The following is a 17,236-nucleotide window of genomic DNA, read 5'->3' on the forward strand; positions in this document are numbered from 1 at the left end:
TTACCTAGATTATGTGTCTGCCCCAAACTCTAGTTATTTTTCCGAGTTGTAATAGGGTTAGTTTTACAGATATCATAATCATTGTACGATTGTGTTTGCTTATAAGACTCCAATTCTTTACTTGTATTCATTTATATAAAGAGACCCCTATCAATGAAATACACAATTCATTATCCAAATTCTTTCTTCTGCATAATTAGAATCCCTAAAACAAAAAGCATACATGCATGCAAATAATTGAAAAGCATACATGCATGCAAACATATGTTCGAATAACTGATCGCAACCTGTCCACCACCATCACCAACCATACTTTATTAGTTTATTTCATATACGACAACAACAACGTCGTACAACTTTAACACTATAAAAATGAAGGACCACCGACCTGATGGAAACTTCCCCACAAAGGCAGCAAAAGGCACAGTAGCTAGGTACGTGAAGATGGATTAGACCATCTTCAATAGATTGGTCTTTTGCCACCTGACATTCCAACGAATACTTTTGAAGGTCCAAATTGTTCTCCAACGGATATGCCTTATCCACGTGGATTTGACATTGGCCTCTCCTCTGTCAAATTTGACAGTGTCTGCTCCTTCTGTCTTTTATTTTTTTATTGTTTCTCAGTGCGTCTCTCTCCTTCATTCTCGCTTCTTTCTTCCTTCATCTCACCCAGAACCGATTTCAGCCTACGCACTTCAAAACGCAGCAAATTTGACCCTAACCCAGAAAAATGATAAAAATCTCTTACAACCCATTAGTTTTCTCAAGAATTTGGCTTTAAAGGAGATTCTTTTCTCACTTGGAATTCGAATTAGAGACTTGGAGCAACCGAGCAAGAGATTTGGATTATGGGAGTTCGATTGGCAGCAAATGATTTGAAGGTATGATATGAATGTGATTTTCGCACTTTGAATGAGTGATTCAAGACTTAGGCTTTGCTTTTCAAAGGCTTTGTGAATATGTGATTGTTGATTGTTACAACTGAGTACTTCTGCTGCTTAATTCAATCAAATTGGCCTATAGACGAATGGTTTGGTTTTTGCTTTTCATTATTTTATAGATTGCAGCAAAAGAAATTGATTAAGAAGTTCTATATCATTGACTCCTTGCCCAGATTTTGTTTGATAATCTTCAAATTTACTGCCCAGATTTCATTTGAGAGTCTCCATATTTGAATGAGTGATTGGATTATGAAATTTTGAATCCCATTATCAAACTTTGAATAGGATTATGAAACTTTGAATATGCTGCCCAGATTTTGTTTGATTGGAATCATAGAATTGTAAACCATGTCAAACAAATTGAAGGAATGAAACTTGTGTTAGCAAGCATGACATGGGTTGCGATAGATTTCCTATTAGAATCCAGAATTGGGTTGATGAGCATTATGCACTGTATATCTAAATAACAGTGCACCCTTTCATGAACCATACTGCTATATCACCCCCTTCATAAAACACTAAAGTCTTCCATTTGTACGTCTTGTTGTGGAGTGAAGGCAACAGTAGTTTTGTTAAAATTTTGATAGATTCTCTACCCTTTTTTTTTCTCTCCCTATTTTGAGAAAGAAACTGTTATTACTGATGCTATACTTCCTTTAACAAAACTAATGTTGTTCCCATGTGTGCTCTTATCTTCTTTAATTTTGTTGAATCGGGATGCAGTTGCGATGTAATGGCCTAGTTATTTCTCTTGCGGTACTCATTCTCTTGTTGTTAGCAGTCTAACTGTTTCTAGGCTAATAGGTGTACTTTATGCTTGATTAGTGTATTTGATGCAGCATGCGTGCATCTGATGTCTCATTTTAAGTGTCTTAGAGCGTACCTAAAAAAAGAGTGAGTTTTGGGAATAAGTATATCAGATAATCTCCTCTGTTTTGGATGTATTATAGCTCCGATACAGGAATAAGTTAACTGATTGTTGAATGCAAGTCTTGTAGTAAATTGGAAACAGAGGGCGAAATATGCAGAATAGCTCCCAAAACCAGTAGCCGGTCTTTCTAGGGTTGAGACCTGTGGAGGATACGATGGTGCTAGATAATGCAAGCAAATGATTAGGTTTACCAGTCCCTTTTTTCCTATCGTAACTCTGCAGCATTCCTTTTGGACTTTGTGGATTCTAGAGTCCCTTTTATTTTGATAAGTACAATAATGTATGATCCAAGTGACCTCTTGCGTACCCTTAGCTCCAGGCTACTGATTGTATGATCCAGGTTCTTTCAATTTGGTAGTCAGTAGCTTACAATCTGGTTCTTTCAATTTGTTTTCTTGTTTTGAGTTGCTGGTTTTGTAATTAGACGTGCAGGACCATACAACATTGATTTTTATGTTCTTGAGTTAAATGCCTCACTAAGCTGCATTGATTTTTATGTTCTTTTTCTGCAGATGAGTTAAATGCCTCACTAGATGTGCATGGTTTTTGCTCAATTCGATTGACGTTTAGCTGTTTTTGCTGGGATCTGGAGTTTGTATCAGTTTGTTGCTATATATTAGTTTGTATCAGTTTGTTGCTGGGAAGACGAGTTTGTATCAGTTTGTTGCTATCAAATTCAAGATGTTCCTGTTTGTTGCTAGTTGACTGCTACTTTTTTTTTGCTGTTTCTGTTTCAATTTCCTGCTGTGTATTCCCATCTTGATGTATTCTCATAATCTCAATTGCATCTCTTTTCTCATATCTCTTCATGCATCTCTTAAATGGAACCATTCATTGTATGATCTTAGATTACAAGATAAAAAAAAGAAGGAAAAACAACATAAATAGAATTTTATATATTAAAGTAATATTCAAATTTGACATTTCCATTGGAGCTAAAAATTGTCAAAATGTTGCTATATCAAATTTGCCATGTCATATGTCAAATTCAAATTTGACCAAAGCCAAATAACAAAGCCATTGGAGATGCTCTTAGATGGCACCCACCCAATGAGATTCCTGATAAATTTTTTTTTAATAAGAAACGATTAAAGTGGGTGACTGTAAAGACAACAATTAGAGAAAGAACAGGAAATAAAGCAGTACCAGCACCAATAACTCAATCCAGGAGATGTATTGCTATTGAAAAAGTCGTGCATTTTCTAATCTAAATAAGATAAAGAGGCCAGCCCAATAAGGAAGCAAACCAACCATTCTATTTTTCTAAAAGAAATATCCTCTCCGAGTCCAACATTTGATTGAATACAGAAAAACATAATAAAGTTGGAATCTTTCATTAAAACAAAACACGACTTGAATTGTTGAAATCAGACGAACTACAAATAATACTAGTTGGTCTTAGTCATAACTCTGGCTCCAGGATAGCAATGATCTGTTCAGTCATGCATGGAAGCACATACAAACATACTGACACAGATTTTATGCAAATGATTTTTGGAAACTTCTATTTCATTAATCGAATAACTGATCGCAACCTGTCCACCACCATCACCAACCATACTTTATTAGTTTATTTCATATACGACAACAACAACGTCGTACAACTTTAACACTATAAAAATGAAGGACCACCGACCTGATGGAAACTTCCCCACAAAGGCAGCAAAAGGCACAGTAGCTAGGTACGTATATATGGTTTTACATGATGACGCACGCTTGGGGATTTTCTTCACTGAAACAATCGGGGCGGGTCACGCAGTAACTAGTAGTATAGCTCCTCCCACCGCCGTAACTATCATAGACCGGCCTTCCATAGTAGCCATCGTACTGTAGGTAAAGGGCAAGCCTACCGTAACCATACCCAGTTTCACAGGGACCACCACGACGCCCTTCGTAACAATCCATACAACATGGGTTCACCGACCGCCGCGGAGGGCGAGTTTCGCAGGGACCACCAGGACGTCCTCCGTAACAATCCATACAACACGGGTTCTTCAGCTTCGACTCATCCTTCAGCTTCTCGCCGTCTTTGGTTTTTTCTTCCTTTTGTTTCTCTTTAGACACGTCCTTGGCTTCTTTGGATTTGTCATCCGTGGATTTGCCATCCGTAGACTTGGCATCCGTAGGAGGAGGCTTGAGCTTCTCGGGCTCTTTGATATCGATGCTCTTAATGGCGTCACCTCCTTTGCAGCATAGCTTATCCCTGATCTTTTCAGGACTGCAGCAGACCACTTTGATGATCACCAGGTTGTTCTTCTCGTCGTACGTCTGGTCTCGTATTTCTCTTGTTCACAAATATCCAACCAATAGTACCACAAATCACTTAGTTTACGTTTTTCACAATATTAATGAACCGAACTGGAAGAGAAAAGAGAGACTCACCAGGGAATTTACAGAGAACTTTCTTGACCTTCCTGTAGCATTTTTCACACTGAAGATCTACCTTCAGAATCATAGTCACCTGACATTAATACAATCATTTGCAGAAATTAGATAGATATAGAAAGGAGGTTTTTTTTCTGCAAAACAAGAAGGGCATGATTAAGAATTGATCGAGGTTGATGTTCTCCATCAGGTTCTGTGTTTCTGACAGAAGAATGTTGGATTGAGGTAGTATGTGACAAATTGAAGAAGAAACAGCGCAAAAACTTGAGAATCAAAATGATGAGTAGCAGCCACAAATTTTTTTTTTTTTTTTTCCTGAAGAGGAAAATAAAATTACAACACAAAGCCTCTAACTACACCAAAATTAAATTGGTCTAAGTCAAACGCTAAGCAAGCCGAAAGGGGTAGCTTATCTCGCCAGATAATCAGATCCAGAGCTTGATGTCCAAGAAAGGTAATTGTGTCCACCACAAAATTTGCTTTGCAAGGAATATGAGAGAGAGAGATTTCTAATAGAGTAGAGATGCCTTAGATATCACAAACAAGTGAACGAATTTTCCAAGGAGGGTCACATTTTTGCTCCTCACAAAAAATACATATTGAGAGGAGCAGTATTGATCAAATGGGTGATCTAGTTACCTATATCATAAGAAAAAGAAATGGAAAAGCATAAACAACTTTCTAGTGCATGGAGAAATACCTTCTTTTCCCCCATTGTTGTAGCAGTGAGTGCTCGATCAGATGAGATCTGATGTTTTGAATAGAGTCTTGGCTGAAATGATTGAATGCAGGGGAGGAACTACTATAAAATGGTGCAGGGGTACGTCAAGACCCCCAAGTCAACATCTGACATTTCTTCACTTAATTATTATCCATATACTAAAGGAAAATGATTTGTGGCATCAATCCTAGATGTCATGCCATGTCACCTACACACATCACCTATTTGCCAAATCATATCACGTAATTCTTGAGTAAAAAGACTATCTTATCCTTCCAAAATCTAATGGTTATAAATTATTTTGGTTTTCATCTAAAAATAAAATATATTATTTTAATTTCTTTTTCTTTTTCTTTTTTTTCGTTATATATATAATTATATATATATCTATACTATTATACCATATATATCTATACTATTATATATATATATCTATACTATTATACCATATTATCCTTATTGATTAATTATATTTCATAGTTTTTTAATATATAAAGGTTAAATTGGTAAAAAAAATTTAATTTTAGAGAGCAATTTCTCTTCTTTTAATCATAGTATAGATACATATCCTATCTAGAGCGGAGTTCCGCTTTGAAAATTAACGTGTGAAGTTTGAGTCTTTGGTCACTTTTTGGTCGCATATCCACATCTCGACCGTTTAGATTTTAGGTACTAGTGTATAGATCGTCTCTGCAAATTTTCAGGCAAAATGATGATCATTAAGACATTGATAATTGTCTTAAAGCTAGTACGGTTCAGGTTGACAGATTCAGTCCGTCCATTGGTTTAAACGAGTTAGATACCTTAACGATCATCAATTTGGCTGAAAATTTGCAGAGATGATCTATACACTAGTACCTAAAAATTGAACGGTCAAGATGTGGATATGAGACCGAAAAGTGACCCAAAACTCGAAATTCACACGTTAATTTCAAAGTGGAGCTCCGCGCTAGATAAAATCTGTATATATATGTGTCTGTGTGTGTGTATATATATAATTCGTCCAAAAAAAATTATATACAAATATGTGTTTGTGTGTATAATTACACTTCTACTATAACATTTCAATTTTTTTTTTAAATTTCTTTTAAGGGAAAGCTATTCTATTTTGTATTTGTAAATTTCTACAAATTATGGAAAATGTTATTATTTGCTGTATCTCATTTGTTGCTAATCTATTATTAACAACAAACAACAAAACAAATCATATTCTAAGTATCGCCGATATTTTTTAGATTGTGAGTATTCATCTATTATATATGAAACTTGAAAAAAAAAAAAAAACCCGTAGCACGCGCGGGTCAGTTTGCTAGTTATTAGTCTATATACTAGCATTTCTTCACACATGTTCTGCATGTGCAAGTTATTGTTATTTTTTTTTTTCAGAAAATAAAAAAGAAAAGAATTAGTTATTGCAGTGAAAAGATAATGGGGAGAGAAAAGTGGATTGTAGATACTTTTTTTGTTTATTTTTTAATAAAATTATATTTTGTAAATGTCTTAATTATCCTTATGATTTAATTAATTCTTAAAGTTTATTAACCTTCTAGGGTCATTTATGTCAGAATTCTAGATTTTGGCTGACAAACCCTATTCTCTTAATAATAGTATAGATTAAGCGTGGATGCACGGTTACACTGTTCTAAGGATAGTGTCCTTGGTTTTTTCTCATAATTTCAGGCTGTTGTTGGTGTGTTCTAGGCACAGTAAACAGTCGTTAGATGTCTGGAATATTATGAGGCTGCCATTCAGGCGGGTTGAAAAGTCGTTTTAGATGTCGGGGATATTATGAGGCAGTCATTCAGGGGGGCTGAAAACTCGTTTTTGACCCTGGTTTTCTCTTTTCTCCGATAAGATGAAGTTGCTATTGTTGATATTCACTGTTTCCCAACATCAAAATCAACAGCAGTGAAAGGTCGGTAAGATTGGAGCTTAGTAAAATCAATATCGCCGTCATAGCTATTCATCTGATTTCCTTTGATCGCGGTTATTTCTTTTCACTATCATGACTATGCTAATCCAGACCGAATTTTTACCTTTTTACATAGAGAAAGAGAGAAACTTGGCATGTCACTGATTTTGGGGCATTTGGATTTTCAATCAGTATCGAGATTGTCTGAGGTTTGTTGAGCCGGATAGTTGTTTTTTCATTTTCTGGGTATTTGTTCTGGGTTGGAGAATTATTGGAGGCTGTGAACTCCTTAATCTCTGTTGTTTTTGTTGATATATCACTAGCAGATCGATCTCGGCGATTGGGCCCTCCTTTCTCTATTGAATTGGGTTTGTCAAAATTATCAATAAAGCATCGAAATTTTGACCCCAAGTACTGTTTGTTAAACTGGGTTTCGAATTTAGGATTAAGATTATTGCCTTGCTGGGTCTCTGGATTTTCTTTAATGTGTAATGTATCAAGCATTAACATTTTGTTTTTAATCAGCTCATCTTTTTCACTTTTGACTACTTGCTCTCCTGTAATGCTTTAGCTCTAGGAATTTTTGTGTTTGTCTTTGGAACCATCACACCTTTTGAGCTTATGACTTCATAATAAATTATATGGCATTTTTCAAGTCAATTATATGTCTTCAGAATGCTTTCTTGATTGTACTGGTAAGAGCTCTTGGCCGCCTATTCTATCTATATAAGCGCATATTCTAATCGCGCTAACACGATTATAAGATATGAGAGTAAATATATAGTGCAGACAACTTCCAAAGCAAGGTTGAATAAATCAAATTAATCTCTGTTCTTCCATCCTAAAATTAATAGCTAACTACCAAATGTTTTATAGCTTTTTAGGAATAGAAACCAGGCTACAAACAACTATTTAATCACAATCAATACTTTCGATGAAAAAGATGCTGAATCATTATGGAGAAAGAAAAGAAAGTAGCTTCTTTGAATTGAAAGACATATTAACAGAGTGATATTTTTGATAACACACGACCTGGGAATTGAATCAATTGAAATGCATAATTGATAAATTGAATAGAAATCCTTTTCTGTATGTATATATTTCAATTGATGAATCAAATAGGAATCACTTTTCCCGATTGAAAACTTTACGAGTCCAAGTATAATACAAATATTTATTGTTTATACAAATTTCTCTTCTTTTACTAAAATCTGCTTTGATTTATTTATGTGCAGCTACTTCGTGCATGTAATTTCGCTGACAAAGTCTTCAATATCAGTGGTAAGTGGTAACTCATTTAATATTTACTGTTCTTATTTATCTTTGTGTTCATTTTATGATGTTTGTTTTAATGACTTATAATGATGTTTGTTTAGAAGTTATTCACTGCACAGCATATTGGTTTCTAATTATTTGAAAATTTTTGTGCTATTTACACTATGCACTTTTGTTCTGCATATACTCTTTACTTTAGTGTTGATGTGTTTGAATATAGCTTTTTAGAGCAGTCTCCTATTGAAATAGATGTCTCTGCTTTCTAAATCTTGGTTGATAACTAGATCAATGCTCCCACATCTCATCTATTTAGTTTCTCGTTCATAAAAGTACAGCAGCAAATAACTAAAGTCATCTTTGATATATTAAATTTTAAATTCTTAAGTTGTATTTGAATAATTTACAGATCTGGCCAACTCCTCAATTTCCAGAGAAATAGGATTTATATCTCAATAAAATATGTTATTTTCCTTATTATTATTTTTGAATATTTTCAATTTTGAATGGCTAGATATGAGGATTACATTGATATTTTTAGATTTTGACATCATTTTTTAACCTGTTTTGATTAATGATAAAAATGTTTTATTTTCAATACTCATTATATGGATTTAGTTTCATTTGCTTTTAACACTTTGAAATAGGGTGGGTGTATTCTACATCCTTTATTTGTTTTTCCGGAGAACATGTCTGAGAATAGCAACATTGCAAGGCCCATTGTAAATGACAGATGGATGATTTTTGGCTCTCTTTGCTGATCCTTTAAAGCTTATATTGAATAAATATATCTCTGTTCTGCAAACAGAGATTATTGACTGGTTGTTTTAGCTTCATCCAGGTCCATAGATAAGCTATTAAATTTTTTTTTTTCTGTTTCGGTCTATATGAATGTAAATAATCTTGCAAATGAAAGAAAGCTTCTCTTTTTTTCCCCCTGCCCATTAAGTTTTCCTCACATTTGTTTGAATCGTTAAAACTTCTGATTTCCCTCTTAATTAAAATTTGACCATCCCCCATCTGTACCCTTTAGTCAATGTTTAAATGTTAAAGAGTTCAGTGAATATCGACCTGAGTTACTGATTTTTTTTTTTTTTCCCATTCACTTTGGCCTATTGTACTACCTTAATATAACTGTTTGTCATACTCCAGACATTCATGTATACCAGTGACCTAGCTTAAGCTAATTTATATAGCATCGAGTTAAATAATATACCTTTCGTATAGGTTCTCGGATATATCTTGCATTGGCATTGTAAGCTTATCCCATTCACTCATCTGATCATATGTTTATTTTGTATTGCAATAAATTTTTAACTGCATTTTTTGTTTTATTTATTTATTTACTTCTCTTCTTGATACTTTTCTCATTGAATTTGAACTTCCACCATTAATTCAAAATCTGATATCCAGACTTTGCGCAATAAACGTCATGAAATGTCTGAAGAAGCATATAATTGTTATTGATTTTTTTGTTACGATTGTTTCATGTAGAGGTTGATTCATCTTGAACCAATTATACAATATGGAAACTGAACCAAAATAACAAATGAAATGAAGCAGTCAACTGGAATATTTTGTATGACTACAACATCTAACGCAGCTGCAAATGAAGCAATCAGCTAGAGGATTTTGTACAACTACAATTGGAGCGATTACTTTTTTGAACAAGCTCCAGCAACAGCTTTTGCTAGATTAACTTATAGCCCTTTTTTAGAACTAGGATTTATGCACCAGCTCCAGTTGAGTAAGCTTCAACTAAAATACTGTATAAAACCTCTTTTACTATTTCCATAGTATGTAGCAATTTCTTTTTTGTATTTCTTGAGTTTTGTATTTCTTAATGTTGTCCTTATGACAAAGGACAGTTGCTTAGTCAATGCATGCATTCATGTTTAAAATGCATGAGTTTATGATTTGGAACAAGTCCATATTTAATGCTTGAGATTGTACTTGATATGATTTCGACTCTTGGTATGGAAAAGTTTAAACATTTTGGAATTCCATTGAATTTTTGTAATCAAATTCTTTTTAACTTTGCTTGATATATAGAGCTTACTGGTGTTTTAGCTTAATAGTTTGAAACTTCCCCCCTACAGATATATCGTTCAATCTGAATGGTATAGATCGTTTTGTGTGGTTGGAGTGATATAAGAAGATTATAAGCCAAAGAGCATACCAGTTCTGCCATGGATATGAACCCCAATTGATGTCAGCACCTTGGACAAAAAACCCCACTCTCTTCTGCCTTGACCTGACCCCTGGTAACAAACTGAACATGTGGTTTTATGGTGTTTCTTTTTCTTTGTGAAATTTTTGCAGGTATGTAGTTTTATTTCAACTTACTATCTCCTCTATTTGTGCATCATTACATTGAAGGCCTTTGCCGACAAATATTTATGTGCAACCACATCCTATCAAACTGAAGCATAAACATAATTGTATTTGTCTTCCTCCTGATTCTTGTTAAAGTAATAGAGATTGGAGAGGTTCAAGATGAGTGTGATGTGCAGACCAAGTCTAATGTGACCAGTGATGAGTCTGATGTGACTAATGTTAATGAGCCAAAGACTAATATGCCAAAGGCTATGCACAATGAGGCTAGTGTGTGCAGTGGCGTACCTGAAGCTATGTCTACTACTAATGTGCCCAAGGCTGAGCCTAGTGAGGTTAATATCAGGCCTAGTGGGCCTAGTGAGGCTAATGTTTGTGCCTGCTGTGCGTGGAGTTATGGTCAGCAACAACTCATACTTAAAGCATGACTCTCTTCTCCATTTGATTATTTGAATCTCTTGCATGAAGTTTTAATCCTGAACGTAGCATGATGGTCACGTGGCATGATCTGCTTGGGTATCTGGAAGAATCCAATTCAATTTGTTGTAACAGCCTCTACTCCCTTCTAGTACAAAACTAGCAACAGTGCCCGCTCTTTGCTGCGGGTGAATCATAACCATAATATTTTTTACTACTCTCTAAACTTAAAAAGAGAGGATATAAATGATCGAACTGTTTTCATTACTGTACATCATCTAAAACAAAAGATGATCTTAGTGTTCAAAAAATAGGCCATCTAAGTTTGAGGTTTTACTTGGTTACAGTTGCTCTTGGAACATTTTTCAAAAAATAGTTGGTCTAGTTTTTTGATGCAAAAATAGTTGCTCTAGTTGTCCCAGGTAACATAAAAGGTGTTAGCCTATCCAAAAATTGCTTGCTCCAGTTCCATCTATACAGAATCTGGTGCAAGAGTTGCAATTATATGCTGCTTCAGTCAGTTTTTGGCTTGTTGGGTTGTGCAGCGTTAGTTGATGACATTCCTGGTTCAATGTTAGCTTCCCTGTCATTGTGAAAAAAGAAAACGTAGTTACTGTTTTCATACACTTAAGCTGTCAAGAAAAATGAAGCTGGATGAAGAAAATTTTTGTAGAGAACACCTGCGAGCTTTTTTGTCTGAGTCGGTGCTGAACAACTATCTTCAGCCTTTATTAGGGACTCTTTTTTGACAGGAAGAGATGGGCTAGTGTGCAAGTGCTTGGTTCATTTCCTGTTTGTGGTGTAAAGGTTTCCATGACTGGATGGATGCCTTTGACTATGAAGCCATTTGCTTCATTGATTTTGATCTGGAATATATGGATCTGGCCTTTTGTCTGCTCTATCTCTTGTGGAACTGTCTCTTGTGTTAGATATGGGTTCTTGTTTATCAGGTCTTTGCAACTTGTTCCAAAGAGTTGGTTGGCTTGTTTTTCCAGCAGCTATAGTGTAGCTTCATTGTTTGGAACCTCAACAACAACATGGACCCTATAACTGCATAGATAAGTATGGTTGATATCAATTCATCTATGTGTAAAGATAAATTAGTTAATAAATGTCCAATTTGCCATGGAACTTTCAAGAATTCAAGAAGACTGCAAATAGCCAAACCAAAAATTCACAGGAAAACAATATAACAATCTTGGTGAACTCAAGGAGAAAATTTTGAGGACTCAAAATTCATCTCTATATGTCTGTGGTGTTTAGGAAGTCTGCAAATAGCCAAATTAAAACCTCACAGAAAGCTAAAGAACATGATTAAGCAAGTTCTAAAGATGCTCAAAGGAATTGTATTTCTTTAACATAATGATGATTATGTTAAAGTTTGTCAAAGTTTAGTATTTGATTTTTTGGTTCAGCAAGGTTTTTGTAAAAGTAATTTACATGATAGGATGTAAAATTTCAATACCATGATGGAGTGAAGTGATAAACATGAAAGAGGTATTTGCATGCCGTGTTCAAGACAGATTCTTAGATCGCTGTTTTCTTACAGTTGTCGGTAACAATGTGGGCATGTTTCATATATACCACCAACCATCATGTGTTGCAAATCTGCAGATCGAAGCTTTGCAGTAGACCATTCGTTCCTGTGGTATGTATGTATTAAGGGAGAACATATTGGAGAAAAAGAAGTTAGTAGAGAGACGCAGAAATACAAATAGAGATTCTAGGCAAGATTAAAATTCATGATCATCAATCAAATTTCGAATCAGTAAGTCTTTAACAACAACCAAGTAGAAGTATGTAGATCTAATCCTTTTCACTATATAACAGGAGGAAACACATGATAAGAAGAAATTATTTAAAGAAAAAACATAATAAATATGAAAAAAGAGCAATGAGTGAATGTAAAAGATGCAAAATAAAGTTGCATCAGCACTAATTTAATAGTAAGAAGGATGCAGTTTCGAAATCTTAGAATGCATTGACATATATTCAAACGTACATTAGCAAATACACTGTACCTAAATATTATAATCTATCACTTATAAATGGACTGTAGAAGCTTGTTGTTCTCAAAGACACATTCTGCATAGATTATCATGATCAATAAATTCGTATTGGCATTGTATTGGTTTCACAGCTGCAAGAAACTTGAGTGTATGTTATTCAGCAGCAATTGTAGTTTCAAAAAGCCCAACTGATAAGCCCAGTCGTAAATCACTAAAAAAAAAAAGAGGGCAAAATGTTCCTTTCACTCAAACAGTGCTAGGAACAGTGCGAGCTCTAGGGGCTTTAGTATATGTATAATTAGCACCACACCAATTCTATTGGTGACTATATTTCTTTAAAAATAAAATAAAAAACATCTATTCTAGCAGCAGCTGAAATAAATAGTGTGAAAAAGACAATATCAAATCGAAATCCTGTGGAATGGTACAAAATTCAAGTAGCCTTTTGTTTCAGGAACTCACGGTCCAAAATCTCTCTCAAGCCATAATACTGAACAAACCAATACATTGACTAACACAACAAAAAGGAAGTGTATTGGCAAATTTGTAACTATTACCTTCTTAAGCTGCTTGGTTGGATATAATTCAGTTAATTCCTATCGTATTGCAGTTCATATTCATAATTTTGATGCACAACATAACCAATATATTTTTTCTTTTACTTTGAAAAGCAGAAACCACACCCCTCTGCATCTGGTCCCAATCTGCAGGAGCTCTTCAATATCGAAAAAGCTGTCACCATTGCTCCTCTGCTGCTGTTCAACATCAATGATTTCTGAGCCTGAAATTTAGATTGAAGTATCAAACCATTAAAAATGCATTAAATTCTCAATTAGCAATCACATCACCATGTGGAATAAAGAAAACTCATAATTGAACTGAACACTTTGTAATACAGTTCAGTACATTTGAGCAGAAATCAAAACATGCATGCACCTAAAGAGAGACGATTGATGACTTCCAGCAACATGTTTAAGGCTTCAAGCAACATAATTGAAGTAGGAAAGAATCTAATTTAAACTTAACACCTATAATGAGATGCATGGGAAACTAAAGTAGTTGATAATTAATTAAAGCGATGAATAATCTACAACCGTAAGTCTATATATACAGTGATAAAGTGAAAAGGATCTTCAGATCAGGTTTCTTATCATAGGGTTTCTACCTCTCTTCCAGTTAAGAAGTAGGAGATGAAGACCTGGGAGTTGACAGAAGAGAGTGAGCTCAGAGTACAGATTTGTAATGACAGAAAACAAAACATCACAGTATCTAACAATGCATCTCATTCATGGAACATAATCAGTGCATATCCAGAATGGATCATGTCTTTTCATCAGTTAACCTCCAAAAAAGAAAAAGAAAAGAGATTAAAGTAAAGGAAAGACATGCATGTCCGCATGTCCAAGTGGAAAGGAAGGAAATATGCCCATGTCCAAGTATAGTTACTAATTTGTGCATTATCAATAAATATTACTTTAAAAGCTACCAGTATGATTCTGTCTTAATTAACTTCTGATTTAAGAGCACTCAAAAGGTTTAAAGCATTAAAAAACTTTAATTTGAAAGGACATATTACTTCTAAGTGTTTCACTTAATGATTTGTATTGTTCGTCAACCATGTTGCTGCTCATTAAGCAGAAGAAGTATATAAAATAGAATTGATATTTCCAAGAAATGAAGTCAGGAAAAGAGAATTGAATTGAAATTGAAAAGAAAATTTTGTTCCAATTGTAGACAGTACAGCCAAATGAATCCCCAAAATGAAAAAGAAACTGCACATCACACAGCTAAGAAGGATCTAAGAAGAAAGAAAACCCAGATTCAATGGTCGTGTTGATCACTATAAACTATTAATGTCCAGATTCAATATGATAATGCAGTAACATATAGATTATAGTGATAAATGTCTGTGAGTTTAAAAAAGCTGGTCTCCACAATTTCTTGAATATATGTAACTTTTGAGCTCCAACTACAGAAAAAACAACAAATGAAATTTTCAATAGCTAAAGAAAAATAAAGTTAAAAGAAACAGCAACAACAATTGTAAACAAAACAAACGTAATATACAAAATTCAGAACCATTTTACTCACCACACATTCTTTTGTTGTTTTTAAAAAAGGCACATTTTTTTTTTCTTTTGATCAAAATGCATGGAATTGCTTTCATTAGAATGAAAACTGAAGCACAACTGACAGCTCTTAGTCAAAACTCAAAACAAAATGCTTAAATAGGTTATTCCTTCTCTACACCAACTGGATATATCTTCTCTGATAAGATTTTCAACCAAAAGGGAGGTTACTTTCCTTCTAAAAGGCTGAGTCCCTAATGTGTATGCCTTCTTTGGCTAAACGATGAGCCACTTTGTTTCCAAGTTTATTACTGAAATATACCTGCACAGTTGAACTTTCATTTGAGTATCATTCTCCAAGGCCTTGATATCTTGCACAGTTGTATACATCGTTAACATAACCATTGCTCGGTAATTCACAAAACCCCTGATCACTAAAAGCTAAAATTTTATATTAAATGTCAGAAATAGATTATATACAATTTCCACTTTAGATATAACAAAGACGAATCAGATTAAAAACCAGATCTTTTTTATTTGTTTTAGTTTCCTCTATCTGGTTTAGAGTGCCAAAAAAGTTTGGTTCTTGGAGCTATTCAAAAGCTACAGGAAACACTACAAAGTGAAACAAAATTTCATATACATACAAATAATTGAATTAAATGATCTTTAATTAACAAAAGAAAGAAAGAAGAAAGGTTTTTGTTTTGCTCAATAACAGTGCAAAGCTTATCAGAAAAAGGACTAAACCGTTATCCTCAAAAGGAAACCAGTATTATCAATTGCCTATTTCTATACTTTGGTTCAATCAATCAGAAAACTTGCTGATAGTTTTCCTGATGCCCGCTAAATCGAAATCCTCTGAGAGCAACAGGAGCATTATTAAGCTCACAAAGCAAAATAGATATTAATATCATCAAATGACTAACAATATATAAATTATTCACTTTGCAGCGGAAATTGAAGAAGTTTACCCAATAACAGACATGAAGTCAATATTGTAATTAAGACTGACGATAAAATTAAAGGAGTACAGAAAAATCGTAGCAGCTCAAACAACAATCTAATGTCAAATAGGGGGAACCAGGATTTGATAATAAATTGCACAACAGGCAAAACGATTTGCACATCTCAGTATATTAGAACTGAAGCAAAGCTTTTGATTTCATGTGTTGTTCTAATCAATGTTATAAATCAAAATATTGGTATGTACCTTCTCCAAAACAAACGTAAATTGATTTGTCCTGTGCTCTTTTGTACCTCACTCCTTGAACTTTCACAGAGACTGAAACGACAGAAAACCAATCTGACATCAATCGTTTTCGGAAAGACGATAATATCGGGTAAAAATCAAACAAAATCAGTTTGGGTATGTGAAGAAAAGATGGATAACGACGATATTGATGGCCGAACTCTTACTGTTGGTGATTTTGCATGATTGATAAGCCGAACTCTTACCGGTGATTTTGCATGATTGATAAGCCGAACTCTTACTGTTGGTGATTTTGCATGATTGATAAGCCGAACTCTTACTGTTGGTGATTTTGCATGATTTTGCATGATTGATAAGCCGAACTCTTACGTTAGGTAACAGTGATTCTGGATGTTGATGGAGGCTTCCCGAACACAATAATAGATTACACGTTTTGCTTACATACTCGGGCATCAATTGATAAGAATGGAAAGGAAGCAGGGACAAAATCGTAAATCCGATCACCAGCCCAGCTCGGCTAGAGTCAATACACCAAACGCCTTCATCAGAATAATAGAAAGAAATCAACGCAGAATCGCCGGCTCGGCTTGAGCCTATACAAAACAGACGGCTTATGAACAGTAGGAACGGTAAACCCAACTGTAGTATATTTAAAAGAGTAAAATCCTCATATAGTACCCGAACTATCACGAAATGCACTTTTTGGTACCTACAAATTTTCAAGGAGTCCAGTGGTACCTGTACTATCCCTCCATTAGCCCTTATAGTACATCCGTCCATTATTCCTTTAAAAATGCCTATGTGGCGGTCATGTGACACTCATGTGTGTAAAATAGTAAGGGTAAAATAGTCTTTTCATTCATAATTAGAATTATAGAATTTAATATATTGAATATCTATAATTAAAAAAATATTTAGACACATAAAAAAAGATAAATAATACTCAATTTATTCTTCACTGTTATCGGGACACTTGGGTCAATTAATTTAAGTACTTTTATTTTTGTTTAGCTTTTTTTATTTTATGAA

The 17,236-nt window shown here is 34.3% G+C and overlaps 1 protein-coding gene and 2 long non-coding RNA genes across 7 annotated transcripts in view; 1 reads left to right on the plus strand and 2 right to left on the minus strand.

The window, feature by feature from the left end:
• Nucleotides 1–304: 304 nt before the first annotated feature.
• LOC112173832 (keratinocyte proline-rich protein-like) overlaps nucleotides 305–17,236 on the minus strand; it is a 100,866-nt gene continuing 83,934 nt past the window's right edge. The window contains exons 1-3 of one of the 3 annotated variants that reach the window (XM_024311533.2): nucleotides 4,961–5,096; nucleotides 4,258–4,336; nucleotides 2,923–4,157 (exon numbers count right to left, since the gene is read on the minus strand). In XM_024311533.2, coding sequence (XP_024167301.1) covers nucleotides 3,574–4,157; nucleotides 4,258–4,336; nucleotides 4,961–4,975 — 678 coding nt within the window. In that variant the 5' untranslated portion in view covers nucleotides 4,976–5,096 and the 3' untranslated portion in view covers nucleotides 2,923–3,573. Of the gene's footprint in view, nucleotides 382–2,922; nucleotides 4,158–4,257; nucleotides 4,337–4,960; nucleotides 5,097–17,236 lie in introns of those variants that run through there. The other 2 variants (XR_005806829.1, XR_005806831.1) reach the window with 2 other exon arrangements.
• On the plus strand, nucleotides 6,657–10,171 carry LOC112173880. 2 transcript variants are annotated; one of them, XR_002925760.2, is made up of 4 exons: nucleotides 6,657–6,896; nucleotides 7,030–7,102; nucleotides 8,129–8,174; nucleotides 9,660–10,171. It is a non-coding gene; the product is annotated as an uncharacterized LOC112173880 (long non-coding RNA). The 2 variants fall into 2 exon arrangements; XR_005806835.1 differs by lacking the exon at nucleotides 7,030–7,102 and having other exon boundaries at nucleotides 6,662–6,900.
• Nucleotides 13,309–16,599, minus strand: LOC121051756. Of its 2 annotated transcripts, XR_005806838.1 has the most exons (3): nucleotides 16,453–16,599; nucleotides 16,208–16,279; nucleotides 13,309–15,316 (listed from the first exon to the last, which is right to left on the minus strand). It is a non-coding gene; the product is annotated as an uncharacterized LOC121051756 (long non-coding RNA). The 2 variants fall into 2 exon arrangements; XR_005806837.1 differs by having other exon boundaries at nucleotides 13,309–16,279.

Source organism: Rosa chinensis, chromosome 1 (assembly GCF_002994745.2).
Source record: "Rosa chinensis cultivar Old Blush chromosome 1, RchiOBHm-V2, whole genome shotgun sequence".
In the NCBI taxonomy this organism is placed as follows: domain Eukaryota; kingdom Viridiplantae; phylum Streptophyta; class Magnoliopsida; order Rosales; family Rosaceae; genus Rosa; species Rosa chinensis.